The 16799-nt window shown below is 42.9% G+C and overlaps 1 protein-coding gene and 1 long non-coding RNA gene across 2 annotated transcripts; one reads left to right on the top strand and one right to left on the bottom strand.

The window, feature by feature from the left end:
• Positions 1 to 1572: 1572 nt before the first annotated feature.
• On the bottom strand, positions 1573 to 5014 carry LOC109249063 (tubulin alpha-1B chain). The gene is made up of 4 exons (XM_019419234.2): positions 4885 to 5014; positions 3298 to 3520; positions 3006 to 3154; positions 1573 to 2735 (listed from the first exon to the last, which is right to left on the bottom strand). Exons 1-4 carry the CDS (start codon positions 4885 to 4887, stop codon positions 1755 to 1757), a joined length of 1356 nt encoding a protein of 451 aa, XP_019274779.1. The 5' UTR covers positions 4888 to 5014; the 3' UTR covers positions 1573 to 1754.
• A 77-nt stretch (positions 5015 to 5091) lies between these two features.
• Positions 5092 to 15250, top strand: LOC109249068 (uncharacterized). The gene is made up of 2 exons (XR_002072424.2): positions 5092 to 5424; positions 15064 to 15250. It is a non-coding gene; the product is annotated as an uncharacterized LOC109249068 (long non-coding RNA).
• The last annotated feature ends 1549 nt before the right edge of the window (positions 15251 to 16799 follow it).

Genomic DNA, 16799 nt, shown 5'->3' with positions numbered 1-16799 from the left:
TTAGCACAGAGCCTGACGTGGGGCTCAAACTCATGAAACCATGAGATCATGACATGAGCCAACGTCAAGAGTCGGATGCCTAACTGACTGAGCCACCCAGGCTCCTAGATTTTTAATTTTCTTAAAAATATAAACCCCCCATCTCCAACACACACACAAAACCCATTCAAAACAGAACAGATGCAGTTGAAACTCTGGCTTTATCCTGTACCTGCCTTGTGCCTCAGGTCTCTGAAAAGGCACCACTGCACACGCTCTATGGAATGTGTGCTTACTTCCCTGATTTTAGGCCATCCAGGCCGTCTTCCTGAAGAGCAAACTCTTCTCTGCATTGATTTGTTGCTGTTTCCCAGGCTCTGGCCTAACTACTTTTCCTTCTTGTTTTGCAGAAAAGAACAGAGAGGGATATTTCAGAGGGTCTTCAGATGGCTCACATAAACCGACTTCCTTTGTGAGTTCAGCACTAACTCAAAACCTTCAATCCCCATTTGGTCACTAATTCAGTTTAGGGTTCCTCATGGTACATTAAGGCCCTGGCATTTGCCTTCCCGAGACCTGTGGTGGCTGCATTTGTGTTATCAGTCTACAGTGCCACCCAAGAGAGCTTTCTCTCAGAAATATGTGACAAATCAGATCATTTCTTTCAGGAGTAGAGAACTATTTTGTAAATTTGTAGGGAAAAAACTGGAAAATTTTTGGTATTCCCTACTCTTTAAACCAAGGATCAACATCTCCAGCCAACCTTAATAGTCCCTATACTTCCTGAATTTCAAATGTACATTTTCTCTTAGGTTAAACCCTCTATCTGCATCCTGTTTGCCTGTCTTCTCCATAGTCATTTAAATGCAGCCAAACTATATACTTGAAAGAATGTACAGTATGTTGGGGCACTTGGGTGGCTCAGTTGGTTGTATTGGAGTCTTGAATTTGGCTTAAGGCATGATCTGTTTTTGAGTTAAAGCTGTGTGGGGCTCTGCTGAGCCTACTTAGGACTCTCTCCTGTCCCTGCCCCTTCACTCCTACCCCGGCCCCTGCAAATAAACTTAAAAAAAATGTATGCTACACCAAGTACTGTAAATTATTAACCCTATCCTAACCTGAACAATGTTGCCACTTCACTGTCTCCTAAAGCACTGCTCTTGCAAACATCCATAGCTTTGTTTTTCCTATACCCATGCCTCATTTGGTTTTCCCCTATGGTAGGATTTTTATCACCAGGAATTCTGATCCTGCCACTCCTCCCTCCCAATAGGATAGGGCTAGAAACAGCTTTCACCTCCTTGTGGTCAAATGTTCATCTAGCCAGCCATTTTGTTGTACAAAGGTTAATTTTTCCTAAACCTGCTTTGACCTGCGTTCTGAAACTGAGGTGGTATTAACACATCAGTGTCAAAATCTAGCTCTCCTGCTTTTCCAGTCCAGTGTGCTCTTTTCCCCATACAGGCAGCTACACAGAAAGCTGGATGGATCCTTGGTATTACAACCCTGTTGCAGACTATCTTCCAGATGTAGATGAGTGGTAGTACATCTTGAATTGGAGAAAGCAATTTAGAAGAAGCACAGAAGTCAAACTTCCTTTCATAAAGCCTTTACTTTGAGACATGATGCAAAAATCTGACAGGTACACATGGAAAAGTAAGACATGGTCACAGTTAAAAGTGAAGACAATCTAACCAGAAGCTTTAATGCCTGTCAGCTAATGTTGAAGCTTAAGTTCTGAGTGTGACATGCTGCAGGGTTGAAAGGAATGGTAATTAGTATTCCTCTCCTTCCTCTTCACCCTCTCCTTCAACAGAATCCACACCAACCTCCTCATAATCCTTCTCAAGGGCAGCCATGTCCTCACGGGCCTCAGAAAACTCTCCTTCCTCCATGCCCTCACCCACATACCAGTGAACAAAGGCACGCTTGGCATACATCAGGTCAAACTTGTGGTCCAGGCGAGCCCAGGCCTCAGCAATGGCTGTGGTGTTGCTCAGCATGCACACAGCTCGCTGTACTTTGGCCAGGTCTCCACCAGGTACCACAGTGGGAGGCTGGTAATTAATGCCAACTTTGAAGCCAGTGGGGCACCAGTCCACGAACTGGATGCTGCGCTTGGTCTTGATGGTGGCAATGGCAGCATTGACATCTTTGGGAACCACATCACCACGGTACAACAGGCAGCAAGCCATGTATTTACCATGGCGAGGGTCGCATTTCACCATCTGGTTGGCTGGCTCAAAGCACGCATTGGTGATCTCTGCTACAGAAAGCTGTTCATGGTAGGCTTTCTCAGCAGAGATGACAGGGGCATATGTGGCCAGAGGGAAGTGGATGCGGGGATAGGGCACCAGGTTGGTCTGGAATTCTGTCAGATCCACATTCAGGGCTCCATCAAATCTGAGGGAAGCAGTGATGGAAGACACAATCTGGCTAATAAGGCGGTTAAGGTTAGTGTAGGTTGGGCGTTCGATATCGAGGTTTCTACGACAGATGTCATAGATGGCCTCGTTGTCTACCATGAAGGCACAATCAGAGTGCTCCAGGGTGGTGTGGGTAGTGAGGATGGAGTTGTAGGGTTCAACGACAGCAGTGGAAACCTGGGGGGCTGGGTAAATGGAGAACTCCAGCTTAGACTTCTTGCCATAATCGACAGAGAGACGTTCCATCAGCAGGGAGGTGAACCCGGAACCAGTTCCCCCTCCAAAGCTGTGGAAAACCAAGAAGCCCTGAAGACCTGTGCACTGGTCGGCCTGTTAGAAAAAAGGAACAGAGAAGACAGATTATAATAGACCTTCCCAGAATTACAAAGCATTTCTTCACTTAAAATATCTTCATTGACGTTTATAAAATGACACCAAATAAATCATGTTGCAGTTGAAAATTTAAAAACCCTATCAAGGAATAATTTACCAGTTGTCCTCACTCCATTATATTTCTATTCTGTGTTTGAAAAGAAAAGATCGTATTTCAAATGTCTTCCTTAGGGTCATTATTTACTTTATTCTGGAGAACAAACATACCAGTTTCCGAATTCGGTCCAAGACAAGGTCGATGATCTCCTTGCCGATGGTGTAGTGCCCTCGGGCATAGTTATTGGCAGCATCTTCCTTGCCTGTGATGAGCTGCTCGGGATGGAAGAGCTGGCGGTAGGTGCCAGTGCGAACTTCATCTGGAAGAGAAAAACAAAGCAGCCACCCGTCACTCACAACCTGCACACGCCTGCCCAACCCCAGGGTGCCAATGGAGCCCTCACGACAGACCTCCTGTCTCAAGAGCCCTGAGATCTCCCTTGGGTTACTGAGGCCAACTCACCAATGACTGTGGGTTCCAGGTCTACAAACACTGCCCTGGGCACATGCTTGCCAGCGCCCGTCTCACTGAAGAAGGTGTTGAAGGAGTCATCTCCTCCCCCAATGGTCTTGTCACTTGGCATCTGGCCATCGGGCTGGATGCCGTGTTCCAGGCAATAGAGCTCCCAGCAGGCATTGCCGATCTGAACACCAGCCTGGCCAACGTGGATGGAGATGCACTCACGCTGTGGAAAAGTAGGTAAAAAAAAAAAAAAAGAAAAAAAAATCAGCATTAAACTAATCTAGTAGTGACTGTGAAGCAGAACAAAATAACTTAAGTAATCAATCTTACAAATTTCCCCTTCTAAGACTAGTTAAAATGTAACATCTTTTCTAGGAGACAATCACTACACTTTTTAATCGGCATTGCTTTTAATGTATTTCTTTTCACCCTGTAAATTGGGAAGGCCTCGTTCCAGACCAAGAAAGCTTAGTCACAGCTTTCTCCTTTGGAGCACCAAGATAGGGGGGAGGCCATTCATCCAGTGCTCAGGCTTCAGAATTCCATTTTAGACTAGGCGGCCAGATTTCCGGGCAGCTACCATCACAGGAAGCACGTGGCCAGAACAGTGCAGAGGAAATGTCTCGCCACAGGGACAAAGGGCGGGGTTTTGCGGCACAGGATGAATGAGCAATTCAGGGTGTGTGCGCGCGCGCCCGCGCCCGCCTGCGGCCAGCGGGACCGCGCAGCTGCAGACACGCAGCGGCCACGTCTGCTGAGGTGCTACCTCCGCCAACGATCTTCTGCTCCCCGGGCGCTAGGCTTAGCCTAGCACCCCCACATCAGTCAGGGCGCAGCAGGGGATTATCAGCAGCCCAGATCTGGACCAAGATCCGATTTCCATTCTCTCAAAATCCCTCACCGCCACCAGCTGCTCCTACACGCATTCCTAACATAGGTCAAGGGACAGATGGGAGTCTAGAAGCTGTTGGGAGCAAATTATCCTAATACGCTGGCGTACTGCAGCACACTAACACGGAGGATTCTCCACATGTAGCTTTTCTTTCGTTAAAAAACAAAAATTCAGGCTAACAGACGACACGCCCTACAGTGGCGGACGCGCAGGGCCCCAGCGCGCACGCGCAGACTGCAGGGGCGGTCTCCCGCCGCTCCCTGGCGGGAAGGTAACGGTCGCGCGTGCGCTTTTGTATTCCGGCTCCTTCCCGCCTCCGCTCTTCTCGCTAAGGAGGAAGTGAGGGCGTGGAGCCCGCGCGCGCTCCCGCCAAAGGCCGGGGAAGGAAGGGGGGATGGGAACGCGCGGGAAAGGACTGTAGGGTCTCGGGTCACTGCACCCCGGAGGTAAGGGCTAATTGAGAGCCCCAACCACGGTCTGGGGAGCTGGGGCTCCGCCATCCCCTCCCAAAGACAGAGAAGAAAATGCGCCCCCCCTTCCATGCCCCAGCCATTCTCACTACTCCCACCCTCGCCTCGCTTTTCGCCCTCCAAAACGAGGAGCGCTGATCTCTGGCTAAAAGGCCGTCCGAGACCGCCGGGCTGGCTTTTCCCGTTTTTCCAGAGCGAGGGCGGCGCCGCGAGTGGTCCACTCACCATGATGGCTAAGGGTTAGCAGGCGTAGGCGACAGGAGCAGACACCGGGTCCTGGTTACCGTCCCCGACAAGCTAAGAGTCGAGGTAAGTAACGCACTGAAGCGGGGGCGGTGCCGGAGCCACTTAAGTAGCGGTCCGGGGAGGGGCGGGCGGGCACAGGCGGTGCCACTGCCGCGGGCCCCTCCCCCGGCCCGGCGCGCCCACTCGGCGCCCGGCTCGGCCGCCGCAGAGGCGGGCTTTTTGGACCGGAGCCCCCTCCCCGCTCCGGGCCTGCTGGGCGGGGTCCGCCGCGCCTGCGGACAGCGAGCTCGGGTGCTGCAGTCTTTGGCGCATGGCTGCCAGGGCCTGGGCGGGGGGCGGGTGGCGGGCGCAGGTTCCGAAACCAGCCAACGTGGGAACGGGAAAGGAGGCTTGCCTTAATATGGACGAACCCTAAGACTTAAGAAGTCCATACAGTTTTAAAGATGAAGCACCATGAAATGCAGAAACTTCTGGTCCGGCTAGCTCAGCTGATTATTTTCATGTTGCCACAATTTGTCAGTGAGTTTTGCCTTTTTCTTTTCTCAGTTCCTTTAAAGGCAGGCAGTGCATTCTTTACTTACCTGGTAATGTGGAGGATGCAAGGTTTAGAAAACAGACTAGTTTTATTTGGTTTATTGTAATGACTTGTTCGTTAAAGTAAGGTGCAAGACGTTGGAAGCAAAAGTATTTCAGTCATTCAAAAAGTAGTACCGAAGCAATGAACATCGAGGCTGTTAAAACGACTTACTAGGCCCCATTTTTAGACCTAAACCAACAACTTTATGGAACAGTCTTAGGGGCTTTTAAAATGGGAGGATATTCAAAGATACATTTCACGGGCACCTGACTAGCTCAGTCGCTAGAGCCTGTGACTCCAGATCTCGGGGTGGTGAGTTTGAGCCCCAAGTTGGGTGTAGAGATTCTTAAAAATAAAATCTTAAACAACAACAACAACAACAACAACAACAGAAAAACCCCACAAAGGTACATTTCACATTTGGTAGCTGAATGGGAGTAGTGAGAACAGAAATTTGGGTAGAGAGGAAATTGTTTGACACCGAAGGATATTAGGAAGTAGGGAATCCTTGTGTTATATTTAGAGCTTTGTAAAACTCTATATAATAATAAATGCTTTCTGTTATGTCAAGATAGATCAGTTGGTTATGGCGCACTGCTTGGAGGCCCAGATAATAGTGGGTACCCCCTCCCCCCCAGACCTCGCCCTGCCTTTCAGGAGAATCTATTACAAGACCATAAACTATATATTGCTAACCCTTGTAAATGCATAAAGTGGTTAGTTAGGATAAAGTGTGGCTTTAAAATGGCCCTAGCAGAAACCTATTGCTGTTACACTATTCAAGATATCCTTGCAGTGATATGTTAGTAACAGAAAAAGTAAACATAAAACAGTAACAAGTCATAGCTCAAATTCAGTTATTACTTTACTCAGATTTGGTAAAGCCTTCACCCTTCATACCAAATAACAAATTTACACTATTAATATGTGTGTGTAGTTTGTAATGAGACATATATATGTGTGTGTGTGTGTGTATGTTTCTGATTTCATATATATTTCTAGTTTTATAAATATATATATAATATCTCCACTTCTATGAACCTGGAATACAAACAAGGAGGTTTTCTTTTATTTCTAATAAATATATATTTTTTGTAATCCTGTTAAAAGGTTTTCAACTCAAGATCCAAATTTACACACATTTTCCAAACTGGGTTACCAGGGACAGGAATATATTTAAATATTGTCTCACTTATTCTTAAAGGAGATGGAAAATGATTAGTTTGCTTGGCCCAGAAGAATGAATGTTAGGGAACCACCCTGCTTAACTCCATTTTGCTGTCTGCTCTGGATGAAAGCCATTTGGAAGCAGGCACCTCCCTTCTCCTAGCTCTCTGCAGAACCTTAGAGCTTTCACTGCAGAGATTTGCTCCTATGGGCCTATATGTTTCCCTAGACGCCTTCCTAAAATCATTAGCTTTGCTAGCCTTGTTTCAGTGAATTCCCCTGTTGTGAATGAGGAAGTATTTGAGGGGTTTTTTTAGGTCCCTGATGATACCTTGGTTTTTAGAGAGTAATTTAGAGCCAAAAAGGACTTTTAAATATTATCTAATCTGGTATCTTTATGCCAGAAAAATATTGAATAATGCTAAGTATATTTTGCTACCTCTTTAGTACCTGAAAGGAAAAGCTGACATTTGTTTTTTTTTTGTACCCATATTAAACTTACATAGGTTTATTTACTTGTATTATATATAGATGTATATACTTTGTATATATTTAGCAACTAAATAGTAGTTATCTATTGCTGGGATATAAACAGTATTATCCACTGTCTTAACATTTTAACTGATTATATTATAGATCTTTCTTTTGTTGGACTGTTTCAGAGCTTGTAACAATTTGCTTTGAGTTTTTGATGTAATGGAAATGTTGTGTTGCTATTTGAGCCACTCCCATCTTTGCTACTTAATATTGTGGCCATTTGCTACTGTTTTAACTGTTCTTTGCAGTCAGAACATTTTTGATAATTCCATATTGTGGTTTAGACACAACAGTTCACTTTATATTTTGTTCCTTTATTAACCAGCTCTACAGGGAAAGACAAAAATAAGTAGCAATAACTTACCAAGCATCAACTATTTTCAAACATTTAGCCTTTATTCTTACTTATCACAGTGTTAATAAATTTACATATACTATTTTGTGTTCTCTCCCTGCCCTCCCCCCCCACCCCACCCACCATGGTATAGGGGAAAGAAAATGGGTTTTGGATTCAGATAGTTCTAGACACAATTTTAATTTTGTCAGTTAATGGTAGTATGACTTTAGATCCTTAATTATCTTTCTCCAGTTTCATTTATGAATGAGAATCAGTATTAGTTTGAATCATCTTTTTCTCATATTGTCATATTCAAACCCATTAGTAAATTCTATCAGCTTTATTTTCCATAATATTCCCATCACTTATTATCACATTCCCTTATTTCATAGCATTTATAGAATCTGAAATTATCTTGTTTGTATGTTTATTTACCTGTTTAAAATTTCCCCCTAATTGCATGCAAACTCCATGTCTGTTTGTGTGGAAGCCAATCTTTGTTGCCCCTCTAAAAACCACCTTCTTCCATCCTTCTTTGCCAAGATAACCTCTCTCTCTTTTTATTTTCTTCTTATTATTATTAAAAAAATTTTTTTAAGGTTTATTCATTTTTCAGAGACAGAGCATGAGCGGGGGAGGGGCAGAGAGAGAGGGAGATAATCTGAAACAGGCTCCAGGCTCTGAGCTGTCAGCACAGAGCCCGATGCAGGGCCCAAACTCACAGATGGCGAGATCATGACCCGAGCTGAAGTCGGATGCCTAACCTACTCAGCCATCCAGGCACCCCTCTTCTTCTTATTTTTTAATGTTTATTTACTTTTGAGAGAGAGACAGAGCGCAAGCAAGGGAGGAGCAGAGAGAGAGGGGACACAGAATGTGAAGCAGGCTCCAGGCTCTGAGCTGTCAGCACAGAGCCTGATATGGGGCTTGAATCCACGAACCACGAGATCATGATCTAAGCTGAAGTCCGACGCTTAACTGACTAAGCCACCCAGGCGCCCCCACGCTCTCTCTTTTTAAAGGATATTTATGTGCTCCATCCCAGGGGACAAATCAAGGGAACCCTATTTCCTTTTACCAGTTGTTTACTTGCTTTTTCAGTCTCCTTATGATTGGACCCCAGTTCTGGCCAATGGAACATAAAGGGAAGTTGGCTAGGGTATTTCTGAATGGTTTTGAAAGAACACTTCAACTACCTCCATTTTGACCTCAGTCTGTAATTTTTTTTTTTTTAAACAGGAAGATCTTTAAAAGTTTATTTATTGGGGCACCTGGGTGGCTCAGTTGGTTAAGCGTCCGACTTCGGCTCAGGTCATGATCTCGCGGTCCGTGAGTTCAAGCCCTGCGTCAGGCTCTGTGCTGACTGCTCAGAGCCTGGAGCCTGTTTCAGATTCTGTGTCTCCCTCTCTCTGACCCTCCCCCATTCATGCTCTGTCTCTCTCTGTCTCAAAAATAAATAAACGTTAAAAAAAAAAAGTTTATTAATTTTAAGAGAGAGAGAGTGCACACACACAAGTGGGGGAGGGGCAGAGAGAGAGGGAGAGAGAGAGAATCCCAAGCAGGCTCCGTGCTGTCAGCAAAGAGCCCGACTCGCAGATCACTCATACAAACAGTGAGATCATGAACTGAACCAAAATCAAGAGCTGGATGCTTACCTGACTGAGCTACCCAGGTATCCCCAACCCTCAGTCTGTACTTTCTAATTGATTAAATTCTTTTTTCCAAACTTCTCTTTTTTTTTCTAATTTTATTTTTTGAATTTATATCCAAATTAATTAGCATATAGTGCAACAATAATTTCAGGAGTATATTCCTTAATGCCCCTTACCCATTTAGCCCATCTCCTCTCCTACAACCCCTCCAGTAACCCTCTGTTTGTTCTCCATATTTAGGAGTCTCTTATGTTTTGTCCCCCTCCCTGTTTCTATATTATTTTTGCTTCCCTTCCCTTGTGTTCATCTGTTCTGTGTCTTAAAGTCCTCATATGAGTGAAGCCATATGATATTTGTCTTTCTCTGACTAATTTCACTTAGCATAATACCCTCTAGTTCCATCCGTGTAGTGGCAAATGGCAAGATTTAATTCTTTTTGATTGCCAAGTAATACTCCATTGTATATACATACCACATTTTCTTTATCCATCCATCCATCGATGGACATTGGGCTCTTTCCTTACTTTGGCTATTGTTGATAGTGCTGCTATAAACATTGGGGTACATGTGTCCCTTTGAAACAGCATACCTGTACCCCTTGGATAAATACTTAGTAGTGCAATTCCTGGGTTGTAGGGTAGTTCTATTTTTAATTTTTTGAGGAACCTCCATACTGTTTTCCAGAGTGGCTGCACCAGCTTGCATTCCCATCAGCAGTGCAAAAGGGATCCTCTTTCTCTGCATCCTCGCCAACATCTGTTGTTGCCTGAGTAGCTAATTTAGCCATTCTGACAGGTGTGAGGTGGTATCTCATTGTGGTTTTGATTTGTATTTCCCTGATGATGAGTGATGTTGAGCATTTTTTCATGTATCAGTTGGCCATCTAGATGTCTTCTTTGGAGAAGTGTCTGTTCATGTCTTTTGCCCATTTCTTCACTGGATTATTTGTTTTTTGGGTGTTGAGTTTGATAAGTTCTTTGTAGATTTTGGATACTAACCCTTTATCTGATATATCGTTTGCAAATATCTTCTCCCATTCTGTCAGTTGCCTTTTAGTTTTCCTTCCTGATTCTTTCCTTTCCTGATTGTTTCCTTCACTGTGCAGAAGCTTTTTATTTTGATGAGGTCCCAATGGTTCATTTTTGCTTTTGTTTCCCTTGCCTCCAGAGACGTGTTGAGTAAGAAGTTGCTGTGGCCAAGGTCAAAGAGGTTTTTGCCTGCTTTCTCCTTGAGGATTTTGATGGCTTCCTGTCTTACATTTAGGTCTTTCATCCATTTTGAGTTTATTTTTGTATATGGTGTAAGAAAGTGGTCCAGGTTCATTCTGCATGTCGCTGTCCAGTTTTCCCAGCACCACTTGCTGAAGAGACAATCTTTATTCCATTGGATATTCTTTCCTGCTTTGTCAAAGATTAGTTGGCCATATGTTTGTCGGTCCATTTCTGGGTTTTCTATTCTGTTCCATTGATCTGAGTGTCTGTTTTTGTGCCAGTACCACACTGTCTTGATGATTACAGCTTTGTAGTACAGCTTGAAGTCTGGGATTGTGATGCCTTCTACTTTGGTTTTCTTTTTCAAGATTGCTTTGGCTATTCAGGGTCTTTTCTGGTTCCATACAGATTTTAGGATTATTTGTTCTAGCTCTGTGAAGAATGCTGGTGTTATTTCGATAGGGATTGCATTGAATATGTAGATTGCTTTGGGTAGTATTGACATTTTAACAATATTTGTTCTTCCTATCCAGGTGCAGGGAATATTTTTCCTTTTTTTGTGTGTGTGTCTTCAATTTCTTTCATAAGCTTTCTATAGTTTTCGGTGTATAGATTTTTCACCTCTTTGGTTAGATTTATTCCTAGGTATTTTATGGGTTTTGGTGTCTCTCTCTTTTTTTAAGATTTTATTTTTTAAGTGATCTCTATACCCAACATGGGGTTCGAATTTACAATCCTGAGATCAAGTCACAGGCTCTATGGACTGAGCTGCCAGGTGCCCCATCAAACTTATCTCTTAACTCAGCCAAAAGACCCTGCGGGCAAAGCATCCCCCATGGGAACCAAAACTACCCCTTTGAGCAATAAGGAGTGCCCTGAGCCAGCAGGACCCCTGGTGACTGACCCTAAGACAATATCAGTTTAACCTTCACTGCCTACCTGCACGTACCCACCAACCTTTGCTCCACATTTTCCTTATATATACCTGGAAGTATTTTCAACACTTTGGAGACAGTCTTTGAGATGTTTGGTCTGCTGTCTTCCCAGTGTTGCCCTCAATGAGATAAATTCCTTTCTTCTTTCACCACCACTCATTTCTCTGTCTTTGGGTTTTGTCAGTGGCGAGTAGTTGAACCTTATCTGTTTGGGACTCCCAGAGCCAGGTGCTCTTGCACCCCTGTGCCCCAACTACAGTTTTCCCCCTGATCAAAAGAGATTGCACCCTTGAGAAAAGCCCTTTTGTTTCTGGTCTTCCCTTTGCTTTCTGTTTTTGGAAATGTCCTATGAAGGTGTAATGCCTGCAGCCAATTTAAGACTTTCAGGGTCTTAATATAAAGACAATCAGAGAGGTATGCCTGGGTGGCTCAGTTGGTTAAGCGTCTAACTCTTGTTTTTGGCTCAGGTCATGATCTCACAGTTTGTGGTTTGAGCCCTGCATCAGGCTCTGTGCTGACAGTGCTGAGCCTGCTTGGCATTCTCTGTCTCCATCTCTCTCTGCCCCTCCACTGCTCGTTCTCTCTCTCTCTCAAGATAAATAAATAAACATTAAAAAATCATTTATCTGTTTAAAAAAAAGACAAAGAGATGCCAATTCAGTGCTCTGGCACTGTGAAGCTGCTAAGCCAACCTTAAAACCACCTACCTCCAGATTTATTATTATACTAAGTGCCTAATTTGTCATTTGTTGTTGAGTGCCAGACTTGGTGGTTGACTGGATACAGGGTTTGAAGGAAACTGAGGAATGGAGGTTAATTTTTAGGTTTTGGGTTTAAATAACTGATTGAATGGTAGTGTTTTTCACTGAGATCAGAACACTGAAGGAAGAAGTGGATGTGAACTGAAGAAGGGACACAGGAGAAGCTAACAATTCAGCTTTTGTCTTGTTTTGAGGTTTAAGTGTCTGTGGTACATATACCTGGAGATGTCCATTAGTCATATATGCAGATAGGAGAGAGGAGAGAGACACAGATTTGAGAGTCTTCAGCATAAAGATGGTAATTAAACCGTGGAGATGGATAAGACCACTTGGAAATATATAGAGCCAGGAGAGGAGTAGCCTTAGTAGAGAACTTGGCTTTAGTAGGGAACTGAAGAATGGCCTTATTCAAAGTAGAGAAAAGGAACCTATAAAAGGAGTCTGAGAAGGAATGATCAGGGAAGTAGAGCTGGGGGTCTCACAGGCCAAGGAAAGAAATGGTTTCCAGAAGAAGTGGTACAATACCAAATGCTGTAGGGAAGTTAAGTAGGGTAAAGACTACAAAGTGTTCATTGTGTATGTATATATATATATATATATATATATATATATATATATATATATATATTCATTGTATATATATATTATTTTTCTCTCTCTCACTCTCTCTCTCTATATATATATGTACAGAGAAAAATAATATGACTTCTTTTATTTAATGGACAAATATTTATTGAGAGCTTACCACTCAAGTGCTCCTTTTAAATGTTGGGTAGATACAACAATGAACAAAATATGTTCTTCCCCCCTCATGGAATTTATATTTTAGTGAAGAAGAAAGAAAATGAATATGTAGCACAGAGATGTGAAATATAATGTCAAGTACTAATGAGTGCTATGAGGAAAAATAAAGTGAAAAGAGATTAAAGTTAAGAAGAATGCTATTTTAGATAAAGCGATCTGAGAAGGCCTCTCTGAGGAGGTAGTTATTTGAACAAAGATCTGAATTAGGTGATAGAGTGGGCATTTCATGCAGATGAACATCAAGTGTAAAGCTTGAGGTTGAGCGTGTATGTCTTTTTAAAGCAATATCAATAAAGTCAGTGAGATATGAGCAGAGGAAGTGAGGGGGAGAGTATTATGAAATAAGATCTAAGAAGTAGCCAGTGCCTAGATCATGCAAGTGTCTTCCTATTAACCATGGAAAGACTATGTTTTATTCTAAAAATAAGGGAAGCCATTACATAGTTTTGAGCAAAGCTGTGGCATATTCTATTTTAGACTTTAAAAGGAATTTTCTGGCTGTTATGAGAATAAACTATAGGAGGTTAAGAGTGGAATAAGGAATATGAGTTGGAAGGGAATAACAGTAATGCAAGTAAGAGGTGATAGTTACTTGGACCAGGCTGCACCAGTGGTGGAGGTGGTAAAATGGGGTCAGTGTATGGATATATTTTGAAGGTAGTACTGGTAGGATTTATTAATGCATGGAATGTAGAGTGAGAAAGAAAGAGAGGAGTCAAACATGATCCTACGGTTTCTGGCCCAAGCAACAAGGGGGAATACTGAAGGAGGAACAGGGATCAAGAAATGGAGGGAATCAGAAGTTCAGTTTTGGACATGTTAAGTTTGAGATGTAGGTATTAGTTATCTAGGTAGAAATGGTGATTAGGCAGTAGGCTAAGGTGCAGAGAAGTCACACTGGAAGTAAAGTTAGGAGTCATCAGCATGGAAACTGGGTGACATCACCTAGGAAGAAAGTGTAGATTAAAAGAGGACCAAAGGGGTGCCTGGGTGGCTCAGTCGGTTAAGCATCTGACTCTTGATTTTGGCTCAGGTCATGATCTCACAGTTTGTGAGATGAGCCCTGAGTTGGGCTCTGCGCTGACAGTGTGAAACCTGCTTGGGATTCTCTCTCTCCTTCTCTTTCTGCCCCTCTCCTGCTCACACACTCTCTCTCTCTCAGTCTCTCTCTCAAAATAAATATATAAACATTAAAAAAAATAAAAAAGGACCCAGGATTGAACCCTGGAGCCCTTCAGGTTTTAAAAATGAGGAAGAAGATCCTGTAGTCAAAAGTGAGACAGATCAGCCAGTGGTGTAGGAAGAAAAACATGAAGAGTGTGGTGTTCTGGAAACCAATGAAGAAAGTGTTTCAAGCAGGAGAGTGCAAACTGTGTCAAATTCTTTTGGGAAGTTAGGTAAGATAAGGTCAGAGAGTTGGCTAATAGATTTGGCAGTGTGGATGTCACCGGTGACCTGGGCAAGAGTGGCATCAGTAGGCATGAATGAAGGGCTTGATGGGGGTGGGTTTGAGAGAGAATGCAAGGTGAGGAAGTGGAGAAAATGGGATAAAAACCTCTTTTGAGGAATTTTGCTTTAAGGGAGTTAAGGATGATAGCTGGCATAGCTGGATAGGGATGTTCAATAAAGGAAAGATTTTTTTTTAAAGATGGGAGATAGTTTAACATGTGTGTTTGCTAGTGAGAAGAAATAAAAGAGGGGGAAATTGATGATGTGAGGAAAAGGGGGGATCAATTAAGGAACAAAGTTTTAGACTAGTGAAATGGGAAGGGATCCAGTGTGCCACTGAAGGGGTTAACCTTGGAGAGGAGCATGATAGTTTTTCCACTGACACATAGGAGGAAGCAGAGTATGAGTACAGGTTCAGATTGGCAGTTAGATTTGGTGTTGGGAACAGTGGAATTTCTCTTTTGGTGGCTTCTTTTTTCTTCCCATCCCAGTGAAACAGCAAAACAGGGAATTTCTCCTTATTCCCTCCCTGTTTCTTAATCACAGCAGAATCCTGATTTTGTTGGGAGCTAGGTGCCAAGTTTCTGTTTCAATTACACAAGGGATGTCTATGTGACTAAGTTCTGGTGAATTGTTAGTGGAAGTTATTTTGTGGGGCTCTGAGCTGGTATATGTTTTAGCCCTTTCTTTCTCTCTCTCTCTCTCTCTCTTTTTTTTTTTTTGGTTAGAATGTGGACGTGATAATTGAAGTTCAACCATCTTACAACAATAAAGTGATCCTAAACCATTGCTAAGGATGGAGGAAGCTAGAATCTAGGTCCCTGATGACATTGTGGAGCTGCCAAACCAGCCCAGGATTGCCTACCTCTGGACTTTTCGTTATGGGAGAAAATAAAACAATTTGTTTAAGTCACACTGATCTTTTTCCCTTTTTTCATTTTCCTGGGTTGTGTGTGTGTCTGTTATTTGAGGCTGATTAAAGTTACAACTGATGTGGTGGGATCTTGTGGAATTTTTCTTCTGTATTTATTTTTATTTTGTTTTTAAATTTTTTAATGTTTATTTTATTTCTGAGGGACACAGACACAAAGCATGAACAGGGGAGGGTGGAGAGAGAGGGAGACACAGAATCTGAAGTAGGCTCCAGGCTCTGAGCTGTCAGCACAGAGCCTGATGTGGGGCTCGAACCCATGAACCACAAAATCATGACCTGAGCCAAAGTTGGACACTTAACCGACTGAGCCACCCAGGCATTCCTCTTCTGCGTTTATTTTTAAATTTTTTTATTTTCTGTTTTTTCAGTGAAATGGGAAGGGGAGGGTCACTGACTAAACATGAGGATTGGGGAGAGAATGTGTGAGGTTTGAAGAGAGCAAATGTATAAAATAGTCATCTCTAAGAGTGGGAGAATAAATTAACTAGGGAAATGTAGTAAAATTTCCAAGTATTGTTGAAGGCATAGTAGATTTTTCAAACATTTGTGGTTGTAAATACAAAATGATTATCAGTCATCCTGGTAGTTTTTTTCTAGTCAGGACCAGCTGCTCAGATGAGGTATGAAATAGGTGGAGAATTGGATTTATCCAGGATTGGTGTTTTGCTGAAACTGCTAGATCACCATTTGTGAAATAGAAGACAAAGTAGATGTTAGCCACTGAAAAGATAATTGAATATATGAATGGATTTTTTTTAATGTAAAAAAAAAAACAACAATAGACTAGTTAATAGTTCTCATGGTTCAAAAGTTGAAGAGATAAGCCAACGTACATTGAGAAGTTTTGCTTCCACCCTGTGATCTCTGATAGCTGGTTAAATGTTATTTCTGGGTGTGTCTGTAAAGTATTTCCAGAAAATATTAGCATTTGAATTGGTGGACTGAATAAAGCAGATGGCCCTCTCCAATGGGAATGGAAGTCATTCAAAGCATTGAGGGCCTGGGGCACCTGGCTGGCTTAATCAATAGAGCATGGGACTCAATCTCAGAGTAATGAGTTTGAGCCCTACTTGGATGTAGAGTTTACTTAAAAAACAAAACAAAAACAAAAACAAAAAAATGTTGAGGGCCTGAATAGAACAAAAAGACACAGGAAGTTTAAATTTACTCTCTCCCTGACTACATGAGCTGAGATATCAATCTTCTGTCCTCAGTGTTCCTGATTCTCAGACTTCAGATCCAGACAGGAATCTACACCATTAGCTCTCCAACCTTTGAGTTACATGCCTGTCTTTTCTAGGTCTCTAGTTTGTAGATGATAGACAGTGGGGCTTCTCAGCCTCAATAATCATGTGAGCCAATACTTTATAATCTCAATGGATGGGTGGATGGATGGATGGGTGGATGGATGGGTAGATAGGTAGGCAGGTAGGTAGGTAGGTAGACAGATCCTATTGGTTCTCCTCTGGACAGCCTTGGCTAATACACAAGTCTGTGCTCATTCATCCCATTCCTCCCCACTAGCCCCAT

Source organism: Panthera pardus, unplaced genomic scaffold, assembly GCF_024362965.1.
Source record: "Panthera pardus isolate Hobbes unplaced genomic scaffold, ASM2436296v1 HiC_scaffold_6, whole genome shotgun sequence".
Lineage (NCBI taxonomy): Eukaryota > Metazoa > Chordata > Mammalia > Carnivora > Felidae > Panthera > Panthera pardus.
This window is presented reverse-complemented; position numbering and strand designations above follow the sequence as displayed.

Excerpts from the sequence above, each read along its gene's own strand:
- LOC109249063 (XM_019419234.2), bottom strand. Across the intron at positions 3,155-3,297 it reads CCTGGAACCCACAGTCATTG|ATGAAGTTCGCACTGGCACC; the intron begins GTGAGTTGGCCT and ends TTTCTCTTCCAG. Across the intron at positions 2,736-3,005 it reads TGGACCGAATTCGGAAACTG|GCCGACCAGTGCACAGGTCT; the intron begins GTATGTTTGTTC and ends TTTTTCTAACAG.